The sequence below is a fragment of the Brachypodium distachyon genome, chromosome 4 (assembly GCF_000005505.3).
Source record: "Brachypodium distachyon strain Bd21 chromosome 4, Brachypodium_distachyon_v3.0, whole genome shotgun sequence".
Lineage (NCBI taxonomy): Eukaryota > Viridiplantae > Streptophyta > Magnoliopsida > Poales > Poaceae > Brachypodium > Brachypodium distachyon.
In genome coordinates this window covers 45,245,168-45,257,312 of record NC_016134.3, presented here as the reverse complement: position 1 = coordinate 45,257,312, position 12,145 = coordinate 45,245,168, and the positions used below count along the sequence as shown (strand labels likewise).

Below are 12,145 nucleotides of genomic sequence, written 5' to 3'. Positions count from 1 at the left end.
AATTACCGTGATCCTGTTTGTATCCATTTTTGTCTATTTATCATTTGACTAACCAAGTTTTGTTTACTTTCAGCAGACATGGTTCAACAACCGTAAACATAGCCTTAGAAGTGTACGTAAAGCCATTGTGTTGCTTTTGCATATCGTATTGTATGTGCCGAAATGACCACCACCCTCGGCCACAAAAGCTTTATAGTACTCTCTCCATTTCTCAAAGGTTGGCGTATTTTGATTCGTTAAGACAAGGCTTTAACCAATGAAAACTCTATTAATATGTGTTTTTTCATACATGCAATTTATATCAATGGATTCATTTTTAAAAGTTCTTGCTAATGATCATGGTTTCGTATCATATAACTTACATATTAATAGAATAATATTTGGTCAAATGCTTGTCTTAACGAAAGAAAATACGCCAACCTTTGTGAAATGGATCGAGGAGTATGATCTAACCCATTAGTAGCCTGCAGCCTCATGCCGCTCTGCACTTGCAGCTGTAGCGCGTCGCCGTCGACCGTTAATATAATATTACACATAATATATAGATCATGACAATAAAGTCGCTTTCAAAGTATTATACGTACTTATGAATGTAATTCCAAATCACATTAACCACGATTAGCCGCTAGACACAAAAGTCTTTTATATATTAAAATCATTTCTAAAGTATTACACCTGCATGTGTACGTCGCTTATGAAATACTCCTACCAGCTAAAGTTAGAACGAATTTGATCCCCTCCAAGCTACAATCCTATATACGGAGTAGGAAATCATCCCGAAATTATCAGCCTCAATGCAGAAAATCCCCACGAAATCACAAAATCAATACAGTATTTCTATAATCGGATTGACGATCACAAAACTAATCTGCGCCCGTGCGCTCCACTAGTCCATTCTGCCGCACGTACAGCATGCCTATAAATCCACGGCAAGGATGATAGGCTTGCTACCACATCATCTCTCCAAGCTGCCTTGCTCTTCTTAATTCCTCCTACGATCGATCGAGAGAGCTAGTTGCGAGGAGCTTAGCTAGCATGGCTTCTTGGTTATCTTCCGTGTTGGTGGCGGCTCTAGCCTGCCTCCTCCTCCTGCTCCGCCCGTGTAGCAGTTGGTCCGACGCCGGCGCCACGTGGTACGGCCCCGCTAACGGCGCCGGCACCGACGGTACGTACATATATGCATATATGCATACATATACGGAATATATATTTAGTGGTTGCTCGGAGATCAGCTAGCTAGCTATCCAGTTTTGTTGAGTACTGAGTTGCTGACACGGCGACACCTGCATGTATGTACGTAGGTGGTGCGTGCGGGTACCAGCGCGACGTGGAGCTGCCGCCGTTCTCCGCCATGGTGACCGCCGGCGGCCCCTCCATCTACCAGGACGGCAAGGGCTGCGGCGCATGCTACCAGGTACCGTTACCACTTATCTAACGTAGTACTAAATCAGCGATGCTTACACTTATTATGGGTCGGATAGGGAGTATTAGTTATGTGAGAATTCGCTTGATACTGTGTCCAGGTGAAATGCATGGACAACCCGGCTTGCTCCGGCAACCCGGTGACAGTCGTGGTGACAGACCAGTGCCCGGGCGGGCCGTGCGCCGCGGACCGCGTCCACTTCGACCTCAGCGGCAAGGCCTTCGGCGCCCTGGCCAAGCCCGGACTAGCCGGCAGCCTCCGCAACGTTGGCAACATCAAAGTCCAATTCAACCGGTAATCAACCAGGAGTAACTAACTAACTATACCTAGCCATCATCTCCTTCAACTCGGCATGAATTATACAAATCCGCCTCACTTATTTTCGGACGGAGCGAGGATCAAACATGCGCGTGTGTGCGTGTATACGCAGGGTGGCGTGCAACTGGCACGGGGTGAACGTGGCCTTCAGGGTGGACGCCGGGTCGAACCCGAACTACCTGGCGGTGCTGGTGGAGGACGAGGCCGGCGACGGCAACCTGTCGGCGGTGGAGCTCCAGCAGCGCGGCGGCGCTGGCGGGTGGGCCCCGATGCAGCGCTCCTGGGGCGCCACGTGGAAGTACAACGGCGCGGTGAAGGCGCCCGTGTCCATCCGGCTCACGTCGAGCTCCGGCAAGAAGCTCGTCGCCGCCAACGTCATCCCCGTCGGCTGGCAGCCCGGCCGCACCTACCGCTCTCTCGTTAACTACTGATTATAAGCTAGCTCTAGCTGATTAACTAAAGCAGGACCCTGTGACTCCCCCGTACGTACAAGGGAAGCTCATGAGAGTGTTTTTTATCTTAATTTACAGCACACGGTCGTTATTTTTGGCTCTCTGAGCCCTGGAACGAGTCCAATGTACCTATTTCTATAACTTTCTATAATGCAATAATAAAGGACCATGTTTCGCTCAAAAAATTAAAAAGATGGCCGGCCTGGCTGGGCATCTTGAAGTCAGATGTTGGTGCCGAATGAGGTTCTAGAATCAAGACTCTAGAGCCGGCAGACTCGAGGAGCCACGTTAACTTTGATCCATTTTCTGTCCTCTCGGTCTGTTTCGTTTATTTTCAGTTTCGGATTTGAAGAGCTTCGGAGCATGAAGTTCAAGGGCGATCCTCCAATCCAGTCCAAAAGCGCGCCCACAGTTAAGTTTCATTCAAAAATATAATCCCACTTCGATCGGAATTTTCAAGTCCTGCACATGCACAAATACAAAACAATCGAGACATATATCATCCCAACGCATTGGATATATACATGTGTATTTCAGTTCTGAATTGGAAGTAATCAGTATACATGACGCTTCCAAGGGTTCTGAATTAATTAAATGCGCATTGAATCACAAATATTGGTCCTGCCATAAGGCATTTACCAGCACGTAATATATTTTTTTGGCTTTGCCATGCAAAAGCAGGTTTGTGATCGAGTTGTGAGTCATAAGAAAAGGACATGCGTGAACTTCTAGTTCGACACGAAAATTGCTTGTAGGTACAGATAGTACTGGATTTAACTATGGATGTGGAAGAAAAAGAAATAAAGAAAGACTGATCTCTTCGCAAAAAAGATTTAACTTTTTCTTAACATTTATTTAATAAATTTCATCCATTTAAGATATGGCAGTAAGTATCCACCCTCAGCCACAAAAACCTTCAATATGATTAACCCCTTCGTGCTAGTCTTTTTTACACTCCTGTGCTTGTGTCAGTTATTGCTGTATACCAACATGACATGGCACTATGGCAATTTTGTCTAGATAAGTACACGTACTATCTAACGATAAAGTTGCGACACTTATTTTTGCAATGGGACGGAGGGAGTACTAGAGTAGCCTGTGGTCAAAGCTAAAACTAAGTCAATTTAAGTCATATCCAAAATATTACACATATTGATGATTACAATTCTATCATATCAACAGAGTAACCGTTGGTCAAAGTTTGACCTAAAAGTTAATTGGGATCATTAAAGTCGTATCCAAATATTACTTGTAACTGCCATTCGCAATAATATATACTTAAAAAGAAAACAGTGGGCTCTCCCAATCGATTTTCATTAGAAAATCCGCCGGCGCTTTGAAAAGCATGCCAATTCTAAATCATATAAACCGCGTACTAATAAAGTGGACGTTGGTCAAATCCTTGTTTTAATGAATTGGAACCATTACACATGCGTGCTTACCAAATCCCGCAAAATTTTGAACGAATTTGCCCCCTCCAAGTTACCACGCTACTCAGTACAATCATCAGCCCTCTACAGAAGAAATTTCCACGACATCACAAAATTAATAGTTTCCCGGTCAGGAATTAATTAATTAATCGATGCCGCGACCTGGGCCCGCGCGTTCAGGCACGTGCCTGCCTATAAATCCCTGGCCATGCTCGGCCACATTTCCATCATCTCTCCAAGTCTCGATCGATTCTGTAATACAGTCTGATATCATCTTGTTTCCAAATAGTGTCGTGAATTGTTGCGAGCGAGCGAGCAAATGGGTTCCTCTTTCGTGTTCGCGGCGCCGGCTGTAGTAGCCTGCAGCCTCCTGCTGCTCTGCAACTGTGGCGCGCCGTCGCCGTCGGCCGTGCAGGCCGAGGAGCTCCGCCGCGAGGTCCATGGCTGGGCCGACGCCCGCGCCACGTGGTACGGCCCCCCCGGAGGCGCCGGCACCGACGGTACGTCACCTAACGCGTATATATATACAGTGATTAATTAATTGCTCAGAGATCATCGAGTTACTGACACGGCGTCGTCGACACCCTGCATGTATAAGGCGGTGCGTGCGGGTACCAGGGCGACGTGGAGCAGCCGCCGTTCTCCGCCATGATCACCGCCGGCGGGCCCTCCATCTTCCAGAGCGGCCAGGGCTGCGGCGCTTGCTACCAGGTAACACAAATCGGTCGATCGGTTTCTTTACTTTCTTTCGACCATTTAATTTCCCCCGGCCGTTACCATTTCTCCTCTATTAATTATTACCCAAATTATTATCCGGGAATTCAGCTGATCGTGTGCGCATGCATGCAGGTGAAATGCACGGGAAACGCGGCTTGCTCCGGCCGGCCGGTGACCGTGGTGGTGACCGACGAGTGCCCCGACGGGACGTGCCTCTCCGAGCGCTTCCACTTCGACCTCGGCGGCAGGGCCTTCGGCGCCATGGCCAAGCCCGGCCTCGCCGAGGCCCTCCGCCACGCCGGCAACATCAAAGTCCAGTTCAACCGGTAAAAAACACATATATTAACCTGATCAGAGTGTAATTCGAGACTAATTTGCACTGCGTACCAGTAAATTAACAAGTCTTTAATTTGATCGGTTAATTTCTTTAATTACAGGGTGGCGTGCAACTGGAAGGGAGTGGACATGGCATTCAAGGTGGACGTCGGGTCGAACCCGTACTACCTGGCGGTGCTGGTGGAGGACGAGTCCGGCGACGGCGACCTGTCCGCCGTCGACCTCCGCCAGCACGGCGGTTCCGGCGGGGGGTGGGCCCCGATGCAGCGCTCCTGGGGCGCCGTCTGGAAGTACAACGGGGGCCCGCTGCAGGGGCCCATGTCGATCCGGCTCACGTCCGGCTCCGGCAGGAAGCTCGTCGCCGCCGACGTCATCCCCGCCGGCTGGCAGCCCGGCCGCACCTACCGCTCCGTCGTCAACTACTGATGAATAAAAACAATCTGGCCCATCGGTGTACATCTGACGGGAGGAGACGCATGCAGGAGTAGTATTAGCAGCCATGCCATGCATATGCATGCACGTCACTGGTGCTAATTGCGTGCACGCGCGCGCTAAGTGAGCTAGCTCTAGCTGATTAATTAATCAAATTAAGCAAGATATTAGCAAACCTGTGTAATTAATCCATGGACGGGTCGATTGACCGGCGGCCACATTTCTGTGGAATTAATTTAATCACAGTTTGACTGATTAATTGGGAATTTCTTCTGTGCCCGCCCGCGGTTTGTGATTTGATCATCTGCATGTCAGCATGTGATGAGCCTATATATGGATGGCGATCGACGACTATCGATAGACATTTTTGTTCAGAGAATATGCTTTCGCCTCGATTGGCTTTATTTAGAAAGCTCAAGTCTGTTATGCTGGGGTTACCGGCCAGCTACAAAAAGAAACACCGCCCTAACAGTCTAGACAAGATAGAAAAAGATCAATACGCGGAAAGTAGTACATCTCCAGGCATTTCGCCGAATCAAAACTCCCTAGCAGAGCTGCCATCTACAAAAGGATCGAGACTTTCCCTGCCAGTCCATCAACAGATGGGGAAAAAATAACTACATGCTACAGCTACAGCCATTCCTTCCGGCCAAACAACTTGAAACGGATTCCATTAATAGAGAAGAAGTTAGAGCTCCAAAGAGGTCCCATACAACCCCTAGAAACAAGGGCGGAAAAAACGACAACCAAACATGAGGAGTGAGGTAATTGCCTTTTGACGGTTACGCGAGTGGAAGGAGATGCCCTGCATGCCACCACTCGGTGACCGTGTTGGCAGCTCCCCAAAAATGATCAGGGTGAAAAACTGAAAATCAAAGCCCAACCAGTTCTCGACCAACGTCTAAAAATCCATCGCGTGAATCGGCATGCACTTGAACATTCTTTCGTCAACTTACTTCCCAATGCACAGAGTAGATCTTGAACTCTTGGCATCATCGTCAACACCGGCACCCTACGCTTCTCGGGCAGGAGGACTTTCCTGTTGAAAAAAGAATGCCAATGCCTTGTACACCACCTGAAACAGAGAGGGGCAAACCAAATGCCCGACACACCACAACATCGAGACGGAAAGCTTTTGTGTTTTCTCGAGAGAAAAAAGATAGCCAAAGTGCCCGCCCACAGTAGCCGGAAGTGACCATCACAAGTGATTACTTCTTCGCCGCCCCGGACGACAGCGATCGATGTATATGTCTAGCTAAGCCTTCAACTTCAAGATCACTGCTAATTTCTCTCGAGGGTTTGAGCTCTCGCAAAAGGTTGGGGAGATTTAAGATGGGTTTGACGTTGAGGTGGATTATGATAATCCAGCTTTTCTAACCGGCTTTTGCCTATTTTCGTGTTTGACTAACCAACTACTCCCTTCGTGTGTATTTTTTTACAGCAAATTATAAAACAAGTTCAGCCATCATAGTTCAACAATGCTAAACTGATCCTTAATCCACGAGGACAGAAATGGCACTTGAATAGGATTAGTTCTATAAGAGGGTAATGTACTGTGGGCCAAACCAACAAAAGCCCAACATCTGGAGCAGGGGAGACCAAGCCCCACATTCACGTATCTCTCTAAATGGTCCACGAGAAAGGCCCAGCTAGCAGAAATTTGAGTTCATCGTCCCCCTTTCAGAGTTCGTACGTAACGGATGGAGGCCTCAACTTACCAATCAACCGTTCGCATCCTGTTCCTGGGGATGGAGTCCGGCCGGGAGGGGTCCAACGTCATGTATTGAAAAGAATTTTGTGCTTAATTGGCCCCCTGACGAACATTTTTGATAGAAATGGCTTCCTCCGAACGAAATGACAAAAATGACCTGGCGAAAAGCACATATTGCGACACGCGGCCTTTCCAACCAATAGCCATTGGTGGAAGGGGCGCGAAAGCGCTTTTCAATACATAGAGTCAGATGCACAAAACACTGCACGAACTGTTACAATACATTCCGTCAATGCCATTAGCGAAACGGCCACGTGTCGCTTTCTGTGCTTTCCGCCAGGCTAGTTTTGCCAATAGTTTTTGAAGGGGGCCATTTTTGACAAAAATGTTGGCAAAGGGGCCACTGCCGCAAAATTTTTGGGTTCTACAGATCGAGAGACTTGGGAGGTCAGATTGGTGTGGAAAGACGAGCCACAGCCCCAGCAAAAGGGGGTGTTCGAACATGGTTTCAATCAAACCGTGTACTTCCTCCGTCCCATATTAAGTGACTCAAATTTGTCCAAATATAGATGTATCTATGTATAAAAAGAGTCTAGATACATGTAATAGAAAATCATTTAATTTGGGACGGAGGAGTACTATATATGATGCCTGGTCATGGCCAAAGGAAGAAGATGTAACCCCTGTTTCTTTTTTCACTGGTACAACAACCCCTATGGCATAGGCTTTCTAACCTTTTAGGCACGTGACTTATCAGTACAACAACCCCTAGTTGCTTTTTTCACTGGTACAACAATTTCTAGTTGTTTTTGACTTTGTCTTTTTACTTATACCATCATTTAACAATATCAAGTCAAATGTCAAAAGCTAAATCCGAAAACATCTAATTTGATGTTTTTATGGTTTATAAGTCAAAAATCAGAAAGCAGTTTTAAGTCCAACCGGGCCAGAAATTTGGTCAAGAATTTTGAGTGCACCGTTCCCACATGTGGCAGCAGATGAGCGTGGCCAAGGGGCAGCCAGGAGCCCAGGAGTTGAACGCAACAGACCAAACCACGGTGGTGCATGTGCTCTTGCTGGCTCGCAGGGGGGGAAAAGCTGTTGACCTTTCGCCACCACCGACCCTTTAATTTCTACAGCTCTCACGTGACGCACGCGCCCCACACCCTTCCCTTCCCTTCCTGCGTCCCCTTCCCGGACTCGCATCGCAATTCACACACACCCAACCCGCCTCTCTTTTGCCGCTCTTCGCGATCTCGCTCTCTCCGTGCTGCCGGCTGGTGGCGGAAGGCGGCACAGAGGCAGTCGTCGTCGGCGAAGGGGGCAGTGCTGCTGCCAGAGAGGGACGCGCACGGACCCGCAGCCGACCGGTGCGGCGGCTGCTCAATCCCTGCTCGGCGCGGCTAGGGCAAAGGACGGTCGGTGGCTTGCCGGAGATACGGCGAGCAAAGGGTCGCGCAGAGCGCAGCTCCTTCATCCTCCTAGCCCGCCCTGCGGCTAGCTCGTGTGTGGCCGAGCTCCCGCAGGCGACGGCGCCGCACCAGAAAGTCCAGGAGATCTCGAGGTGATTTACTGCTGCCCTTTCCTGCTCCCGTCTACTAATGTTTCCCTCCTCTTCCCTTTCGTTTGGCGCAAAACCCCTCGTTCCTGGAGCATGTCGGTCGTTCGGTGAGCTGTGGGGAGAGTGTGTCACTTGGCCAATTTTGGTAGGATTTGGGGTTTCAAGTGCCAGATCTCCGGGAGATCTGATTCGCACTATTGGCTGAAGGTGAATGCTGCGAGGTTCTCTTGAAGATGTCGCGAATCGGGTGTTTCCTGTTTCGGATTTTGAGATGCGCATGACACACCTCTGTCCAGCAGTGGATTTTTCAGGCCAACATGTGTCGTGTGCTTTTGCTTGGGTCTGCGTGCTTGAATCTCTAGGATCAGTGCAAATGTGTGGCCATTACGTGCTTCCTTGCGAGCTAGTACATGATTCATTAGGTTCATTGAGGATCCGGGGTTCAATTTTACTAGCTTACAGTCGTGTGTTAGAGCTTGGTTTCATTCATTATAGCCGAGACAGAAACACTTGGTGACAATATTCTTTGTTTGGTACAAGTAAGATCTAGATCAGCCAGTGCTCTGTGTAGGTTTTGATGGGTTTCTTTACTGGTTTACACGAGCATATGTTTCCTCTGAAGAAAGAGCTAAAATCTAAGATCCTCTGGTGACAGTCTTAAGCCATATGGCTCGCAGATTTTGCATCATTTGATTTCTAACCATGGTCGAGTATCACTTTGCATTGTAGCACCACATTATAGCAGAAGTGACACGATTTGCATATAATCAATGTCTCGGTTAATCTAACTAAATGATGTATGTCTTCATTGAGCAGGTCTCTTGAGTTAATGAGCAGCATATAGAGCTTTTTCTGTGTTAAATTGCTTATGAGATCAGTAAACTGGTACCGATATATGAAGCACGGTTGAAGAAGCCCACATTGTTTCATATTGGTGAATGATCAGTATTTTATCTGTTTCAGATCTTAGTATCCCCAAAGATGGAAGGAAGAAATACATGTTTATGGTAAAACCTGGTGAATATTCGTGGGAGGTCAGCAAGTGGTGGCCTGATTAAGACTGTTATAGAACTCTGTGCTCCATCTGTAGTTAGTAATGGCGAGACTGAAGTTCCCAAGGCGTTATGTCATAGTATTTCTGACATTCATCTGCACAAATGTTTGCTACATTGAACGGGTGGGTTTCTCGATTGCTTACACCGTATCAGCTGATGCAATTGAGGTGAATCAAGCAAACAAAGGCATGATACTCTCCATGTTCTATTATGGTTATGTTTTATCACAAATTCCTGGTGGGTGGGCAGCCCAGAGAATGGGAGGTAGACGTGTTCTGCTGCTGTCATTCTTGTTGTGGTCTTTGATATGTGGTTTAATCCCACTAGACCCAAACAGAGTAGTCATTCTGGTGCTTTCTCGCCTTTTTGTTGGTGTAGCACAAGGCTTCATATTTCCTGCCATTCACACTGTTCTGGCACAATGGGTGCCACCTCAGGAGCGCTCTCGCTCAGTATCTTTAACAACCTCAGGGATGTACCTTGGGGCAGCTGGTGGTATGCTGTTTTTTCCAAGTCTAGTGAAGCACATGGGACCCCAGTCAGTTTTCTTTGTTGAAGCAGTACTGGGAGTAGCATGGTCTCTAATATGGTTGAAGTTTTCCAGTGAGCCACCTCGTACTGACCTTCCAAAAGTGGCAATGCCAAAGGTGGCATCTCGAGAGAAGATCAAGGCACAAGCAGGTGGGGTTGTTGCACCTCGCACTGTAAAGATACCATGGCGAAGGATTATCTTCAGTCTACCGGTTTGGGCAATTGTCGTCAACAATTTCACTTTCCACTATGCCTTGTATGTTATCATGAATTGGCTGCCTACCTATTTTGAATTAGCCCTTAAGCTCAGCCTCCAGGATATGGGATCCTCGAAGATGCTTCCCTATTTCAACATGTTTATATTTTCCAATATTGGTGGAGTGGTTGCTGATCACTTGATTACAAGAAGGATCTTATCAGTTACCAAGACAAGGAAGCTCCTGAACACCATTGGGTTCGTTGTCTCGGCTGTTGCACTTATGGCCCTTCCTTCATTTGGGACACCCTCAGGGACTGTGATCTGTTCGTCCATATCTCTTGGTTTTCTGGCTCTAGGAAGAGCAGGTTTTGCAGTGAATCACATGGATGTTGCTCCAAAATTTGCCGGCATAGTGATGGGGGTTTCAAACACAGCTGGGACATTAGCTGGGATAGTTGGCGTCGGTCTCACGGGAAATATTCTGGAGGCTGCAAAGGCTTCTAACATGGATCTAACAAGCTCAGAAACATGGAAAACAGTCTTCTTTGTTCCAGGATACCTTTGTATTTTTAGTTCAGTCATTTTCTTGATTTTCTCAACTGGCGAGAAGATTTTCGAATAGAGGATGATTGTTTTTGCCTATTCTCTTCTTCTCAGTTACGGTGAGGCGGGATAGTGAAACGGGAATCTTACATGTATTTGTTCATCATTTGTCAAATTTCAGTGTTCAGACTGCATCCCACGTGTTAAAGTTAGGAAGAAATAACACGTTTCAGTACTACATTTTGGTATCAGGGATGATCCCAAAGCTGGCCTATATAAGTATACGATATTTGTAATTTGTTTTCTTGATACCGTTTAGTTTCTTGATTTACTTGTCCTTGTGTTTCCTGGAATGTGAATTACCAGGAGTTGTCCTGGAATGTGAACTGTGCATGATAAGCATGAATTCAGTTTTTCTTTTCAGGATGACATGGTATTCATTTGATCCTGTAAACACTTGTTTGTTGGCAGGGTATATTTTGCCCTGAAAAGAAAATGTGATTTAGTCTATCTTGAGGGGGAAAATGGAACCAATATTTATATGTACTCCCTCCGATCCATATTAATTATCTCAAATTTGTCCAAATATGAATGTATCTGTCTAAAAAGCGTCTAGATACACGTAATATTTTGACAATTAATATGGATCGGGGCAGTAGTATGCATATTTTTGTTTAAGATCCAGTGGAAGCCTGGTTACTGTTTGACTTGAGGGCATAATTACCTTAGCATCTTTATCTTTACACAGCTCTGTACCTCCCTGAGACCTTAGTATCACTCTATTCTTGATGTGACATTTCCCGTATATGTATCACTCTATTCTCTGGAATCAATCAAATGTTTTTTCGGTTAATTCTTCCTCGAATGTCTTATCCATCAGTAATAAAACAGATCACTATGTTATTCGTTGTTTCCTTCATGTTCACTACAGAGTGGAGTAGGCACTTGGCCGAGGAGGCGAGGACCAATGTAAACTCCAGTATTCGTTTTGGCAATTCCTGAAAGAGCAATTGCGCCTGCTCCATGCTCCTGACAGTCGGACATGCTTATGAAATAAGGCCAGGTCCTCATTGGTTTCTTGATTTTAAAATACAGAAATATCCCCTCAGTTTTATCAGAAATATAGAAAATTTAGAATAGCAACGTTGTGTCTCAAATTCTGTAAAACTAAATACCACAGGAATTTGCACCAGAGAGTGTTTAATTACATCGTAGAAAACACACACACGGCGTTTCCAAATGGTTCTACTCAATGGAAGTTTCCTTATCAGCGTAGATTGCCTCCCAGAGATATTATCAGCAGGTGTGTGACGGACATGGCGATTTGAAGTCATCGATACTCCTCTAGCGCCAGAGAGAAATTCTCTTACTTCCCCCCTCCCTCTCTTTCTTAGTAGATACACAATCATTGGAAAAAAGAACACCTTCTCATTACAG

At 46.6% G+C, this 12,145-nt stretch overlaps 3 protein-coding genes across 4 annotated transcripts; all 3 read left to right on the top strand.

The window, feature by feature from the left end:
• Positions 1-587: 587 nt before the first annotated feature.
• Positions 588-2,263, top strand: LOC104584762 (putative expansin-B14). The gene is made up of 4 exons (XM_010240350.2): positions 588-1,165; positions 1,302-1,414; positions 1,524-1,717; positions 1,854-2,263. Exons 1-4 carry the CDS (start codon positions 1,036-1,038, stop codon positions 2,170-2,172), a joined length of 756 nt encoding a protein of 251 aa, XP_010238652.1. The 5' UTR covers positions 588-1,035; the 3' UTR covers positions 2,173-2,263.
• A 1,679-nt stretch (positions 2,264-3,942) lies between these two features.
• LOC100822692 (putative expansin-B14) lies at positions 3,943-5,312 on the top strand. Its single transcript, XM_003578784.3, has 4 exons — positions 3,943-4,123; positions 4,222-4,334; positions 4,473-4,666; positions 4,778-5,312. The coding sequence occupies exons 1-4, from the start codon at positions 3,943-3,945 to the stop codon at positions 5,100-5,102; spliced, it is 813 nt and encodes a 270-aa protein (XP_003578832.1). The 3' UTR covers positions 5,103-5,312.
• Positions 5,313-7,979: 2,667 nt separating this feature from the next.
• Positions 7,980-11,131, top strand: LOC100823011 (probable anion transporter 7). Of its 2 annotated transcripts, none has more exons than XM_010240349.3 (2): positions 7,980-8,383; positions 9,344-11,131. In XM_010240349.3, the coding sequence occupies exon 2, from the start codon at positions 9,477-9,479 to the stop codon at positions 10,785-10,787; it is 1,311 nt and encodes a 436-aa protein (XP_010238651.1). In that variant the 5' UTR covers positions 7,980-8,383; positions 9,344-9,476; the 3' UTR covers positions 10,788-11,131. The 2 variants fall into 2 exon arrangements, with proteins under 2 accessions (XP_010238651.1, XP_024310741.1); XM_024454973.1 differs by having other exon boundaries at positions 9,197-11,131.
• The last annotated feature ends 1,014 nt before the right edge of the window (positions 11,132-12,145 follow it).

Coding starts and splice junctions, on each gene's coding strand:
- LOC104584762 (XM_010240350.2), top strand. CDS start 1,036: ATGGCTTCTTGGTTATCTTCCGTGTTGGTGGCGGCTCTAGCCTGCCTC. Junction 1,166..1,301: donor TAACGGCGCCGGCACCGACG/GTACGTACATAT, acceptor GTATGTACGTAG/GTGGTGCGTGCGGGTACCAG. Junction 1,415..1,523: donor GCTGCGGCGCATGCTACCAG/GTACCGTTACCA, acceptor TACTGTGTCCAG/GTGAAATGCATGGACAACCC.
- LOC100822692 (XM_003578784.3), top strand. CDS start 3,943: ATGGGTTCCTCTTTCGTGTTCGCGGCGCCGGCTGTAGTAGCCTGCAGC. Junction 4,124..4,221: donor CGGAGGCGCCGGCACCGACG/GTACGTCACCTA, acceptor TGCATGTATAAG/GCGGTGCGTGCGGGTACCAG. Junction 4,667..4,777: donor ATCAAAGTCCAGTTCAACCG/GTAAAAAACACA, acceptor CTTTAATTACAG/GGTGGCGTGCAACTGGAAGG.
- LOC100823011 (XM_010240349.3), top strand. CDS start 9,477: ATGGCGAGACTGAAGTTCCCAAGGCGTTATGTCATAGTATTTCTGACA.